Source organism: Salvelinus sp. IW2-2015, linkage group LG20, assembly GCF_002910315.2.
Source record: "Salvelinus sp. IW2-2015 linkage group LG20, ASM291031v2, whole genome shotgun sequence".
NCBI lineage: Eukaryota > Metazoa > Chordata > Actinopteri > Salmoniformes > Salmonidae > Salvelinus > Salvelinus sp. IW2-2015.
Genome location: NC_036860.1, coordinates 40,859,909 through 40,873,751, shown reverse-complemented (window position 1 = coordinate 40,873,751; position 13,843 = coordinate 40,859,909). Strand labels below are relative to the sequence as shown.

The window sequence follows — 13,843 nt, the reverse complement described above, 5'->3', positions numbered from 1 at the left end:
CACATAACTCTGGCTTTGTACCAAATGGCACCCAATTCCCCATTTAGAGCACTACTTTTAACCAGAGCCCATTGCAAAAGTAGAGCACTACATAGCGAGGTATTCGGGACGCAAACACAGATAGTGATAGTCAGACTCAGTGTAGTCAGAGATTAAACATGGTGGGGATCTGTAGGGAGTATGCTCTGGAATGACTGCAATTCGACTTGGACTTCACAGCAACATTTTATTTCTATGGTGTGCAAATGTTTATGCATAGTGTAGATTCAGCGTTATAAACATAGCTAACGGAGGCTGGATTTATGGAATGTGTTCACACCTGCAGTGCTTGTGAGTATGGGCTATCTCTCTCTACATTCTACTGAACCCCTCCCCCTCTCTCACCTTCATCAGGTCCACCCCTGTGAGTGCGTTGACAGACACAGGGAGCTCAGCCAATAGGCGGTTCACCTCGCCGGTCACACGGCCACCGTCCCCGCTCAGGATGACGATCTCATTGGTCCGGGCCAGGGGTGCCGCCACCTTGGCAGCAATCTGTACCAACACAATGACACAAACCTTCTTCACCTGGGTGTTCTTCAGAGAGAACTCATCTAACACAGCCTCTAGTTGTCATGTTTAAACCAAATGGTAAGTTGCGATTTCAAAAAAATAACATTGATATATTGATCAAATCTTATATTTTTTCATGTCCAAAAGTAGACACAAACTATATCAAATGCTTGTGTGCAGCTCTGTGACAACTTCCCCTTACTACACAACGTTAAATGCCCGTGTCGTGAGACACTGACCTTAGGCAGGGCCTCTAAGACCAGAGCAGTCTTTGCAGCATCTCCATAATGCTGGTAGGCCTCAGCCTTCAGCCTCATCTTCTCAGCCTCAGCCTTCCCTATAGCCTCTATGGAACCGGCCTCTGCCTCACCGATACGACGGATCTTCTCTGCCTCTGCCTGGGCCATCAGCACCTTCTTCATCCTGTTCAGGGGTTGGCAGGAGGGCACGAAGGGTTAAACTCTAATAACATCATTGGATTGCAGACTGGATTGCATTAAACTACAGTATGACAAGCTTCTACACACCCAAAGCATACAAGTAGCTACTACTGTAAGTGTGAGATGAAGTTGCCCTAGACACTGATCGGTTTTTGAATTTTGGGTAGGATTCTGAAGAGGCTAAGCTGATCCTAGACCTGTGCCTGAGTGTAACTTACACCCAGTATGCTGCATACATTGACTTGAAAGGCAGACACTCTAGGCTCAGTGGTGGTTCACTCACATCCTATAGTATGACAACTTGTTTTGCATCCAGAATTCCAACAAGCATACACATTGCCCTTATTTTCCATGCACTCAGTGGTTGGTCACTCACTTCTGTCCRTCGGCCAGCTGCTGCATCTTGTAGGCCTCAGCCTCGGCCGGCCTCTTGACCGTGGCGATGAGCTCCTTTTCTGTGCGGTCAATCTCCTTCTCCTCGATGGTGATCTGCTTCTTCCTCTGAACCACCTCAATCTCTATCTCCTCCAAACGGATCTTCTGCTGCTCCTTGGCAGCCTGCAGCTCGTAGGCCAGCTGGGCTTCTGCTTTCTGGGGGGAGAAGAGGCATGGGTCATATTCACCAAGAATTAAATGGAATTAAACGGGCTGAAACGAAAAGGGAATACCTGAACTTGTGTAGGTAGTCCTTTATCCATTGTAAAAGTTTTTGCTTTGGTGTGCACTAATGAATATGACCAGGGTGAATCTCTAATAAGGGGCTTTCACATTAGGCCTAGATTTGACGTCATCGATTAACTGCTAATGGTGAACCTAATCTAGAGCAATGATGACCATGTCTGATACCTTCGTGTTGACTTCTTGATTGAAAGCAGCCTTCTGCATCTCCAGCCCTCGTTTCGAATCGGCCATCTTGGTGTCTGCTTGGAACTTGACGTCCATCATCTCTTTCTTACAATCTGCTTCCTGTAGAGGGCAGAGACAACATGGTGAGAAGAGGAGGACAGGGAACATTCAGAGTAAATGCTGCAATGTCCTGCAACGCATTAAGGGAATCGAATTTCTTACCCTGATTCCCGCGTCTCTCTCTGCCTCGGCCACTCCAATATCGGCATCTCTCTGTACTGCGGCCGTCTGACTCTTCCCCAGGGAACTCAGGTACTCCACTTTATCATACACATCCTGACAGGCACAAAACACAGAGGCACTCGATCATTGTGTGGCTAGTGGTGTCACTATAAGAGTGTATAGCTGTAATGAGTGTATATAGAACTACAAGTGTGTATAAAGCTGCACTAAGTGTATTTACATTTCAAAAGGCCAGACCTGTGCCCAAATAGGACCTGACTGTGCCCCTGTCTATTACCTTGATGGTGAAGCTGAGTATCTCGATGCCCATGCGGCCCACATCAGGCGCTGCCACCTCCCGCACAAGAGCAGCAAACCTGTCTCTGTCCTGGTAGATCTGCTCTACCGTCAGAGTACCTGGAACACAGACTTGGGGTCAGTATCTGGGTGGGTCACGAACCACAGATACTCTGATATGGATTCATCTGAATTGGAGATTTTTTAATATCTGTTAAACATTGTTAAATTGTTAGTATCCTATATCAGAGAGACTTCAAAGTCTGGGTAGAACATTATATGGCATTATAGCATATGGCATTTTATTTACAGAGAACTTGAAAAAATTGTTTTAAGTTCTATAGCATGACCTAATAGTAATAAAGTCATCAGAGACAAAAAAGTACTGAACAGCAGCCTGTGTCTCTGTCAGAAGGTCCCTACCGAGGATAGAGCGTAGATGACCCTCCAGGGTCTGCAGAATGACACTCTTTATCTCGATCACAGATTTCCCCAGGAACTGTTCACAGGCATAGCCTAGCAGCTCATTGTCTACCATCACCTTCACCTGGAGCCAGGGTAATAGACAACATTGTCAGCTCATGATGATATTGTTAGCACTTCAGAGACACAACTACGGTGGTTATTCTAAGTCAGGGATGGGCAACTGTAGAATTGAAGCAAACTTATTTAAAACTGTGGGCCCTCATGATGAGTTCAGATTTGTGGTCCCCACCCCCAACAAAGTTGCCCATTCCTGTTCTAAGTGATCATTGGTTATTTCTTAAAAAGTAACTGTCCAGTGAAAATCTTACTTTTAAAAGTTAATAGTCTGTTAACTCATCCAAATAATGTTATTGACTCATCCTATACTCATGTGGCCAAAGCACAGTGAGATCCTATTGGCACGTTCTAGCATTTATTTTCATATTTCCGTTAGGYAACACCTACTCTGTGAAGTGTGCGTGTGCAATAACTTAATTCGCCCTTGCACTCCTTCTAAACAACTACATTTTTTGAAGACTTTGGCAAAGGCTAGACCACTCTGTTACAGATTCTAGATTTGGAAACAGAAAACTGTATGGAGATAATTGTTTCATCAATGAGAAAATTTACAGAATCTCCGCAAAAATCCATCTCATTCCATCTCCTCCCACTGGGCTTCCTCTCATCACCATATTTGTTAGTGAACAGAAACACCAACCGGATGAGTCACATTTATACATCCGGTGAAATATCTGMCTCATTGTTCTATCTGTGATATAATCGTGTAACTGACAGTTATGGATGAAGACTATCATGAAAATAAAATATATACACAGTACCTGTCAAAAGTTCGGACACACCTACTCATTCAAGGGTTTTTCTTTATTTCTACTATTTTCTACATTGTAGAATATTAGTGAAGACATCAAACTATGATATAACACATATGGAATCATGTAGTAACAAAAAAAAAGTGTTAAACAAATCAGAATATATTTTAGATTTTAGATTCTTTACCTTTTGCCTTGATGATAGCTTTGCACACTTGGKATTCTCTCAACCAGCTTCACCTGGAATGCTTTTCCAACAGTCATGAAGGAGTTCCCACATATGCTGAGCACTTGTTGGCTGCTTTTCCTTCACTCTGCGGTCCAACTCATCCCAAACCATCTCAATTGGGTTGAGGTTGGGTGATTGTGGAGGCCAGGTCATCTGATGCAGCACTCCAACACTCTCCTTCTTGGTCAAATAGACCTTACACAGCCTGGAGGTGTGTTGGGTCATTGTCCTGTTATAAAACAAATGATAGTCCCACTAAGCGCAAACCAGATGGGATGACGTATCACTGCAGAATGCTGTGGTAGCCATGCTGGTTAAGTATGCCTTGAATTCTAAATAATTCACAGACAGTGTCACCAGCAAAGCACCCCCACACCATCACATCCCCTCCTCCATGCTTCACGGTGGGAACCACACATGCGTAGATCATCCATTCACCTACTCTGCGTCTCACAAAGACACAGTGGTTGGAACCAAAAATCTCAAATTTGGACTCATCAGACCAAAGAACAGATTTCCACCGGTCTAACGTCCATTGATCATGCTTCTTGGCCCAAGCAAGTCTCTTCTTATTGGTGTCCTTTAGTAGTGGTGTCCTTTAGTAGTGTTTTCTTTGCAGCAAATCGACCATGGAGGCCTGATTCACGCAGTCTTCTCTGAACAGTTGATGTTGACATCTGTCTGTTACTTGAACTCTGTGAAGCATTTTTTTGGACTGCAATTTCTGAGGCTGGTAACTCTAATGAACTTTTCTCTGCAGCAGAGGTAACTCTGGGTCTTCCTTTCCTGTGACGGTCCTCATGAGAGCCAGATTCATCATAGCACTTGATGGTTTTTGTGACTGCACTTGGAAGAAACGTTCAAAGTTCTTGTGAAATTTTCCAGATTGACTGACCTTCATGTCTTAAAGTAATGATGGACTGACATTTCTCTTTGCTTATTTGAGCTGTTCTTGCCATAATTTGGACTTGGTCTTTTACCAAATACTGCTATCTTCTGTATACCTCCCCTATCTTGTCACAACACAACTGATTGGCTCAAACACATTAAGGAAAGAAATTCRACAAATTAACTTTTAACAAGGCACACCTGTTAATTGAAATGCATTCCAGGTGACTACCTCATGAATCTGGTTGAGAGAATGCCAAGTGTGCAAAGCTGTCATCAAGGCAAAGGGTTTAACACTTTTCTGGTTACTACATGATTCCATATGTGTTATTTCATAGTTGATGTCTTCACTATTATTCTGCAATGTCAAATAAAGAAAAACCCTGGAATGAGTAGGTGTGTCCAAACTTTTGCCTGGTACTGTATATATATATATATATATATAAAAAATTGTGACTAACAGTCGACTGAAGACGGCAGGGCATTCCTGTGGTTGAGTCCGTTTCTGAGATAACATGGACTCCAAACAACGTAATGAAACTTTGTTGCCCATTGCTGAAACAAGAAAGGTGTTGTAGCAAATGATGAATAGAATGGGCTTGGAAACTCTAACCCTGGCAATTTGACTGGTAAACTCATGGGTACACTTGCAATGGATGCCTGGTATTGTGATCCATTCATTTTCATGGTAATGTAGAATGTTCATTCAAATTATGTTAACTGATATGGCTCGTGCAATGGAATGTATTTTTTGTAATGTTTTTTGACTCAACAAAATCACAGCACCATTGATAGGTACACTTCCTGCTTTTCTCCTATGGGTACACTCGCAATGGCCACCAGTCCACCCATTATGCCATCATAGACTTGAATGGGGACACCTTTTCGATTCATTTGGCAGCAAATGCAGTTAYGAGTGGAGGAAAGGAGAAAATGTGTCTAAAAATTGTAAATATTTATTTTGTCATTTGAACGGTTATTACAGACTGCAGTCATTTGGCTGCTGGACAGTTACTTTAAAATGCCATGTATGCCAATAATACTTATTTTATTTTCCAAAATATGTACATACTCTGCAGTTCTATTTCTAAAACAGCACWTCATTATAACCACTCATTTATAAATTCTCCCTACATAGGCCTGCAGGAATAAAACACAACCCTTCCATAAGCGATCCCCTTACCTACCTCCCTACCAATGCATCATATCGTCCAGGGTCAGGTAACATGTTATGGATAGCATTACCAAACAGAACCACACCTAAATGACTGGCCTTAGTAAGACAACTCTGCCATGATTCACAAGGCTGGTTAGAAGTAAAGAGATGATTACCCTAGATCTCTTACTCTTAGTGACTTATTTTTCTTACGTCAGGCAACAGTTTGCGGTCTTACTCTCCTCAAGGCCAAACTCCACTCAGAAACATCTATTCATATTGAGGACTGGAGTCATTAGTCATGTTGTGGAAATGTTGTCCTGCGCAAAACACTGATCTGGAGTGAATCTCAAAATGATTTTCCTTGATTCCTCTCTGCTCGCCTCCTTCTCAAAACATCAGGACGCGAGGAAAACTTGAGGAGAAAATCAGAGTAGAAGATCACCTCCAATGCTCTGTTTCCCTCTGATGTTTTGACAAGGAGAGAACATTTGGAATCGAAGGAAAAGACTCCACCCTGGTCTTCGTGAGGACCGAGTGAGACCGTCCTGTTATGAAGAGGCTATGTGGGGGACATCACTTATTTTCTTTTCAGGTTTACCAATAAAAAAACAACAGCAGTGCTAAAGTTGAGGATAAATCGATTCACCAGATGAAATATCCTCAGATTAGCCCTATTCAACCAATCTTTGAATCAATGGCGGTTGTGTTGTCCGCTGCAGCTGAAAGGAAAGAGAGTGAGCTGGTCCCTGAGGTGAGAGATGTAACTGGACATAGACTCCAATGAGACATGCACTCAGAAATGGTCTGTGAGGAATCACAGTATAATTGGAGGGGAGATGGCAATCATTCCATGATAACACTGATTATAAAACGACCACAGATAGACAGACAGACAACCAACCAACGCATCAGCAGGCCACCTGACAGAGACAGCAGGGGGAGCTGTGCCAAGGAAAGGTCAGCACAGAGATGAGGACCCGTGCAAATGTMCCCTACGCCACCCTTACATCCCAACCCCCCCTGCTAACACCACAGTTCTTCCAGCATGCTCTAAAGAGGGTGAGCAGAGTACCTAAGCAAAACAAAGAGAAAAAAAACACGAACACAGAAAATATGAGCCTGACGATCGGAAATAATACAAATGTTTCCTGACTGCAGTGCTTATTGAAACAACCTACTTTCACATTAATGACTTTCGTGGGAAACTACTTTCGTTGTGTTATGTTTTATGTGGGAGGGCCCTGTTATCTGGTTAAAATAGAAGCCGCCCACTTAGGAGGTTGCAAGAGGTTGCCAAGAGACAGAACTCACTCTTCCAGTTTCACAAACATGTGGACACCTGTTTAGAGCTCTCAATATTGTAGTAAAAGGTCATATAATGAGAAATAAGAGACATCCTATGGGTGTGTTAAAGGTCAAAAGGAAGGTGGGTATATCCACATCTGTACTGAGCCAATCCTATTACTTTGAGCAGGGACAGTCTCATTGAAAAACACATTTCAAAGACTAATCTTCAGGTGCCACATAACTCCTGTTACCATAGAAACCAGGACAGGAGGCTTGTTTAGGCTCATCCAATCATTTAGACCTCATTAGGGAAGTGCAGCGTTAAAGCTTCCTCTGCATCAGTGGGCACATTGTAGTCATGGCTACTGGACAGACTAGGAAAGTAAGAAAACGGAACATCACACAACTTGTGGCTACTGAAGTTTAGAAGTAATTGAATTGGTTGTAATAAATTACACATGATATACTAGATTAGTCGTAAATAAGACAAATGTCCAGTGAGAATTAATAAATAAAATCTAAAATAAAATGCAGGGAAACTTGAGCTTGCATACTCACATTGAATTAACATTTGCTAGTTATAACTTTGAAAATCACTGTTAAATCAGACTTTCACTGTAGATTGGCACTAGGGGGCAAACAAAATTAATCAGGCTTTTGGCACAGAGAAAAGGTTACAATACAAAAAGGAAATTAGTGTAAACACAAAAGAATGTAAATGTTGGGAGTCAAAAGAAACATGTCAGACTTTATTCAGCTTCCTTGTACCCCTTTCAAGGAAGACTCAAAGGCAGAAATTTACAAGCAATGTCGAGACTGTTTCTGCCTTGATACGAAGGTCAATAATTCTCCACAAACAGCTAGTTCCACCTGATATTCATGGACAATAGATTCATCACTATAATTCCTGCTTGAGCAATATATAGGGTATATTTAAGTAATAAGGCCCGAGAAGGTGTAGTATATGGCCAATATACCCCGGCTAAGGGCTGTTCTTATGCACGACGCACTACAGAGGGCCTGGACACAGCCTTTAGCCATGGTACATTGGCCATTTATCACAATCCCCCGAGGTGCCTTATTGCTATTATAAACTGGTTACCAACGTAATTAGAGCAGTAAAAATAAATGTTTTGTCATACCCGTGGTATAGTCTGATATACCACAGCTGTCAGCCAATCAACATTCAGGGCTTGAACCACCCAGTTTATAATTAGTAATATACATGGGCCAAATCATTTGCAGCAAGGAGATCATACCATTTTCTTTTTTAAAGAAATCTATAACAAATCCTGTTTGCAAAATGACGTATCCAGCCAGGGATGAGAGACTACATGAAGTATGGTGTTCACTCCATTAGACTTGACCACGGACACAACATTTCTTACATTCCACCATATCGGTTTACACAGGCTTTCTTGTTCAGTGTAAAGTAAACAGGGTCTGAAATAACTGAACTCTTGCAACAAAGAACCATACATCTCCATTTTGGAAAATGTTGTTGACTTGACATATATTTCTAGTTGTATAGTCAATTAGGTTTTTWAAAAAAAGTTATATATAGACATGTACAATATACTTCCACAAGTTTGAAACCATGGATATTGCAGTTAATTTATAATAATGAAATGTTAATAATTGATGGAGGCGTTTCTTCTGTCATAACTTCTATCAGGAGAATGATTGACCCTCCGTCACGGCCATGGCACCAATCCCCTTTGGGGACGGCAGGTAGCCTAGCAGTTAAGAGGTAGGCCAGTAACTGAAAGGTCACTGGTTCGAATCCCTGAGCAGACTAGGTGAAAAATCTGTCAATGTGCTCAAACAAGACACTTAATACTAATTGCTCCAGTAAGTTGCACTGGATAAGAACTTCTGCTAAATGACTAAAATGTAAAGATGTATGGAGGCTGAACCCAACCCGCCTTGAGCTGAAAGAGGCATTCCAGTCCATTCTCAGAAGGTAGGTGTGGTACAGTAGGTAGGTGCTTTACCTGTGCCACCCCAGTGACAGTAATAGCTACACCCTCCGCTGTCTCTACATCCTCACACTTGGGCTGCAGGGTCATAATCTCAAGGGTTATCCTGTGGAGAATGTGGAAAAAATAAAAATAGGCATGTTCTGGAGGGAAGTGATAGCAAATTAATATAAGGGGAGTAAAAACACAAAAAGTGAAGGAAATAAAATATTAACATTCACTCAAAGGACTCCTCCAGGGATGTGACAACAGGATGTAATAGAATGCTTTTTCCCCCAGAGCTCAAAATATCATTGGATTCTCAAATGTAGTTGTGATGTGAATTGAATCACCATATTGAAATAAATATCAAGTCATATTAACTTGTTAATCAACAGTGTAATAGCTAGCAATGGTGGGACCCTTCTTTACATCCCTTTCTCAGAGCATTCATTATGGGGACCCTGTTGCCAAAGCCCATAGGAGTGAGTTAACAAACACAGAGGTTAGCTGTGTAGCAAAGCCCATAAAACAGGTTAATGACAGACCGCTGACTCTCTCTCCCTTCCAGTGCAAAGGGAGAGAACAACATGACATGGAGAAAGAAGAAAAAACAGAGCGAGAGAGACAGTAGTTAGCCAGTTAGTCCACTCGTTTGTTTGCCTCTGACGTTTTGTTTGGTTCTTGACCAGTCAGTCCGTGCCCGACTGTCTGTCTTTCTGGTCTTTGTAGTCTTTTCGTGGCTGTCTGAAGAATTACCTGAGCCACCCCTGTCACATCCAGGGGGACACCCTCCAAGGTTTCGATATTCTCACAGCGACAGAGGATGGTCATTATCTCCAGAGACATCCTAGGCAGGTGATAGAGTTGTAGGAATAGGAGAGGCAGGACAGTGAGTGTAGTATATGCGTACAGTAGCTGTTAGGGATGTCAGTAGAGTAGGGTCAGGGTTGAGAGGGGAGGGATTAGAACGAGAAGATACTCTAGGAGGAAGTGGCATCGGTATCTCTAGTCTGGGCCTACGCCATAGACCAGACTCTACAGCAAAAAAGGAACCATTGTGTAACCTAACCACCAGAGTCAGATAGCTTCAGATGGAACCAAAGGCTTCTCCAGTCTATCAATGATCTAATGCTAGTATGCTGGTGTTTACACTACAAGCACGAACACTGCACAGCCAGTCAGTTCTCTCCACAACACAACAGACAGAAACAACTAGGACAAAGGGCAGGAGTCACAGGGAAGGATTGGTCAACACAGCAGCATTCTTAAAACCACATCTGAGATTAAGGTACAAGAGATTACTCAAAAATGCAAGTCCCTAATGACAATCTCTACTGCTTTGTTGAGGCTCGCTAAACAAGTCTAGAGCAGGGTTTCTTAAACTATGGGTCAGGACCCAAAGTGGGCCCTGGGCATGTGAGTTATGAGAATACATATATAAAACCACACACTATTTCTTCTTAATTTGGGTCGTTGGAGGACTGTTAATTTCTCATTTGGATCTCGAGCTGAAAAGGTTTAAGAACCCCTGGTCTAGAGAGTATTGATAACAAAGCAATTGATTGAGTAGTAATAATAATACAATGTGAATATTCAGCCCAAAATGAGTTTCACTGCTATCACACACACACTGTCTACAACATGGCTAAGAACACTAACATCAAATCAATGTTAGATCCACTGACTGACAGAGCTAAAGTGCATTTAGAAGCTGGCCGAGTCCTCAGAAGCTCCCCATCAACAAGGGTTAAGGTTAGCAGTCTCTCAGCTTCAGTGTCCATGTCTAAGAGAGACAGGGGAGGGGCTGGCTGCAGCATCACTTCCCCAGGCCTCTGACTCCTTCTCTGTCTGTGTTATGGGAGAAAGGGATCAAAGTCTCATTGGGCCAGAGACACTAATAAGATTGCTGCATCACTAAACGGGAAGAGGCTGGGAGCTATGGTTACCCCCTTCAGGGCCCGGCCCATTCTCCAGCTGGTAACGGCTAACAACTAATGGCTACCAGCTAATGCAGATGGCAAAAAAATACAAAATAAAAACGCTGCACCAGAGAAAAACTATACGTGGATGTCCTTTCTCATATTTATTTAAATCATCCAAAATTATAGGAAAGGTGTTAAAAATATATTAGTTTCATCGATGGGAAATATGTGAGGTCCAACTAGAGGCTGGAAATCGGTTTGTGCTGTAAAGCCAACTTCTATGGTCATTGTTGGCATGCCAAACAGAACAAACAGATCAGGGACCAGGCAAGATTAGGATATCTTCTTTCTTCGGGTGTTTTCACATATAGTCCTTTTCAAAAGAACCGATCTCAGTATTTTAAAGTGAACTCTGGGGTAAACCCCCCCCCCCCCCACACTGCCCTTGCCTTTGAATGAGGCCTCAACTCTTTTGCCAATTCAATTAACCTATTTTGTGGTCCAAGTTCTCTTTGCATCAACATTGCTATGTTAAGAAAGGAACCCACAACTTTTTCCAACATTCACTTAATGCACTCTGGGTTTTTACAAAGTGCAGGACAAGCCATTCCTTCAGGACGTGTTATCAGACAGCTAGATATACAGTGCCATCTGAAAGTATTCACACCCCTTAACTTTAAAAAAATCTTGCTGTGTTACAGCCTGAATTTAAAATGGACTAAATTGACATTGTTACACAATACCCCATAACGTCAAAGTGGAATTGTGTTTTGATTTTTTTAAGACTAATTATTAAAAATGAAAAGCTGAAATGTTGAGTAAWTAATTATTCAACTCCTTTGTTATGGCAAGCCAAAACACAGATTCAACCACAAAGACCAGGGAGGTTTTCCAATGCCTCGCAAAGGGCAACTATAGGTAGAAAAAAATAAAACAAGGCACTAAAGTAATACTGCAAAAACTGTGGAAAAGCTATTAACATTTTGTCCTGAATACAAGTTTCAACGTGTTCTGTTATGTTTGGGGCAAATCCAATACAACACATTACTAAGTACCACTCCATATTTTCAAGCATAGTAGTGGCTGCATCATGTTATGGGTATGCTTGTAATCCTTAAAGACAATTTAATTTTATCCTGAAAAATAACTAAGAAACTCACTAAACAGAATAGAGCTAAGCACTAGAAAACCTTGCTCAGTCTGCCTTCCACCAGACCCTGGGTGATGAATTCACCTTTCAGCAGGACAATAATTTAAAAAAATAAGGCCAAATCTACACTGAGTATACAAACATTAAGAACACCTGTTCTTTCCATGACATAGACTGACCAGGTAAACCCTGGTGAAAGCTATGATCCCTTATTGATGTCACTTGTTAAATCCACTTTAAAATCAGTGTTGATGAAGGGGAGGAGACAGGTTAAATAATTATTTAAGCCCCAAGACAATTGGATTGTGTATGTATGCCATTCAGAGGGTGAATGGGCAAGACAAAATATTGAAGTGCCTTTGAATAGGGAATGGCAGGTGCCAGGCGCACCGGTTTGTCTCAAGAACTGCAACACTGTTGGGTTTTTCACTCTCAACAGTTTCCTGTGTGTGTATCAAGAATGGTCCACCTCCCAAAGGACATCCAGCCAACTTGACATAACTGTGCGAAGCATTGGAATCAACCTAGGCCAGCATCTCTGTGGAAAGCTTCCAACACAATGTTCCCTCTAAGCTGTGCGCGCACTAGCCGAGACTACTGCTCAGCTCAGAAATATCAGCCCACAGAGAGAAGCACGAGATTGAACACTTCTGTAAAAAACAAACTATGATAAAAGCCTTGTGTTCCTATTTTACATTTTTTGTCTAGGGCTGTTGGCGGTAGGTGCACCCAATTCAGCTGCTCTGCGCGCCAAGTAGGCGAACTGTTGCCATTTTGAAACATTTCATGTGTCTAAAGGAAAACGGTGGCTTCCCTGCAGGCCCAGAGAGCAAATCAAGTGCACTATAGGCCTACCGGATGGCTCAGATGACCGTGTCTGCAGTAACGTAGCAGGCATAAAAGAAAGCTACAGCAAAGTTGATACTGTAAGATTTCAAAACGTTTAAAACCATGACTAGAGTGAGTTCATGTTTAAGTTCTTACTCAGCACTGTCAACACTTTGTATAAGCCATAAAATGCTTGTTCTTCCCATTTCTACTCAGCGCTACAACAACTACTGCAGCAGTAATGAATGAGTAGGGAAGTGTATCTATAGYCTTGRATTGTTCTTTTTAGCGGCTTTGGCTTTTTTTATATAGAGGAATATTTCACTCTCTCTGTTCATAGGAGTAACAACAATTTGTACACAAGGCAGAAATAATGCGGTGCGGCTCGAAATTCACCATCAGCTGGAAGACTGTGCCCCTTTTTGGTCAGTGTCAGTGGAGGAAAGGGAGAGCGGAGTGATGTTGAGAGTCGGTGAGTCGCTGAGACTGACCATCAGATGCAGGCACTATCAGTCCAGTAAAATAAAAAAGCAAATGATTTAAATGTATGCTCACCCAACTTTGCTTCACAAGTAATACAACAACAGATCTATTACCAGTGTGATCATATAGCCTAGCTCAAATTGTGAGAATTTTTTTTTTTTTTTTTTAAATGGCCCAAACAATGCATTGGCAGGGCAACTCAAGCAAAGCCAATTTGCGGTGCTAATGTATTAACAATATCAACGTTTCACTTTACTGTGGCAATTGTGAAACGCAATATTAGC

General features: G+C 42.0%; 1 protein-coding gene across 4 annotated transcripts in view; it reads right to left on the bottom strand.

Annotated features, from left to right (window-relative positions):
• LOC111981736 (flotillin-2a) overlaps window positions 1–13,843 on the bottom strand; it is a 36,314-nt gene that overhangs the window by 2,238 nt on the left and 20,233 nt on the right. For 2 of the 4 annotated variants that reach the window (XM_024013139.3, XM_024013141.3), the window contains exons 3-10: window positions 9,210–9,300; window positions 2,781–2,904; window positions 2,359–2,477; window positions 2,061–2,174; window positions 1,839–1,958; window positions 1,369–1,583; window positions 792–975; window positions 385–534 (exon numbers count right to left, since the gene is read on the bottom strand). In XM_024013139.3, coding sequence (XP_023868907.1) covers window positions 385–534; window positions 792–975; window positions 1,369–1,583; window positions 1,839–1,958; window positions 2,061–2,174; window positions 2,359–2,477; window positions 2,781–2,904; window positions 9,210–9,300 — 1,117 coding nt within the window. Of the gene's footprint in view, window positions 1–384; window positions 535–791; window positions 976–1,368; window positions 1,584–1,838; window positions 1,959–2,060; window positions 2,175–2,358; window positions 2,478–2,780; window positions 2,905–9,209; window positions 9,301–9,932; window positions 10,024–13,843 lie in introns of those variants that run through there. The other 2 variants (XM_024013142.2, XM_024013140.2) reach the window with 2 other exon arrangements.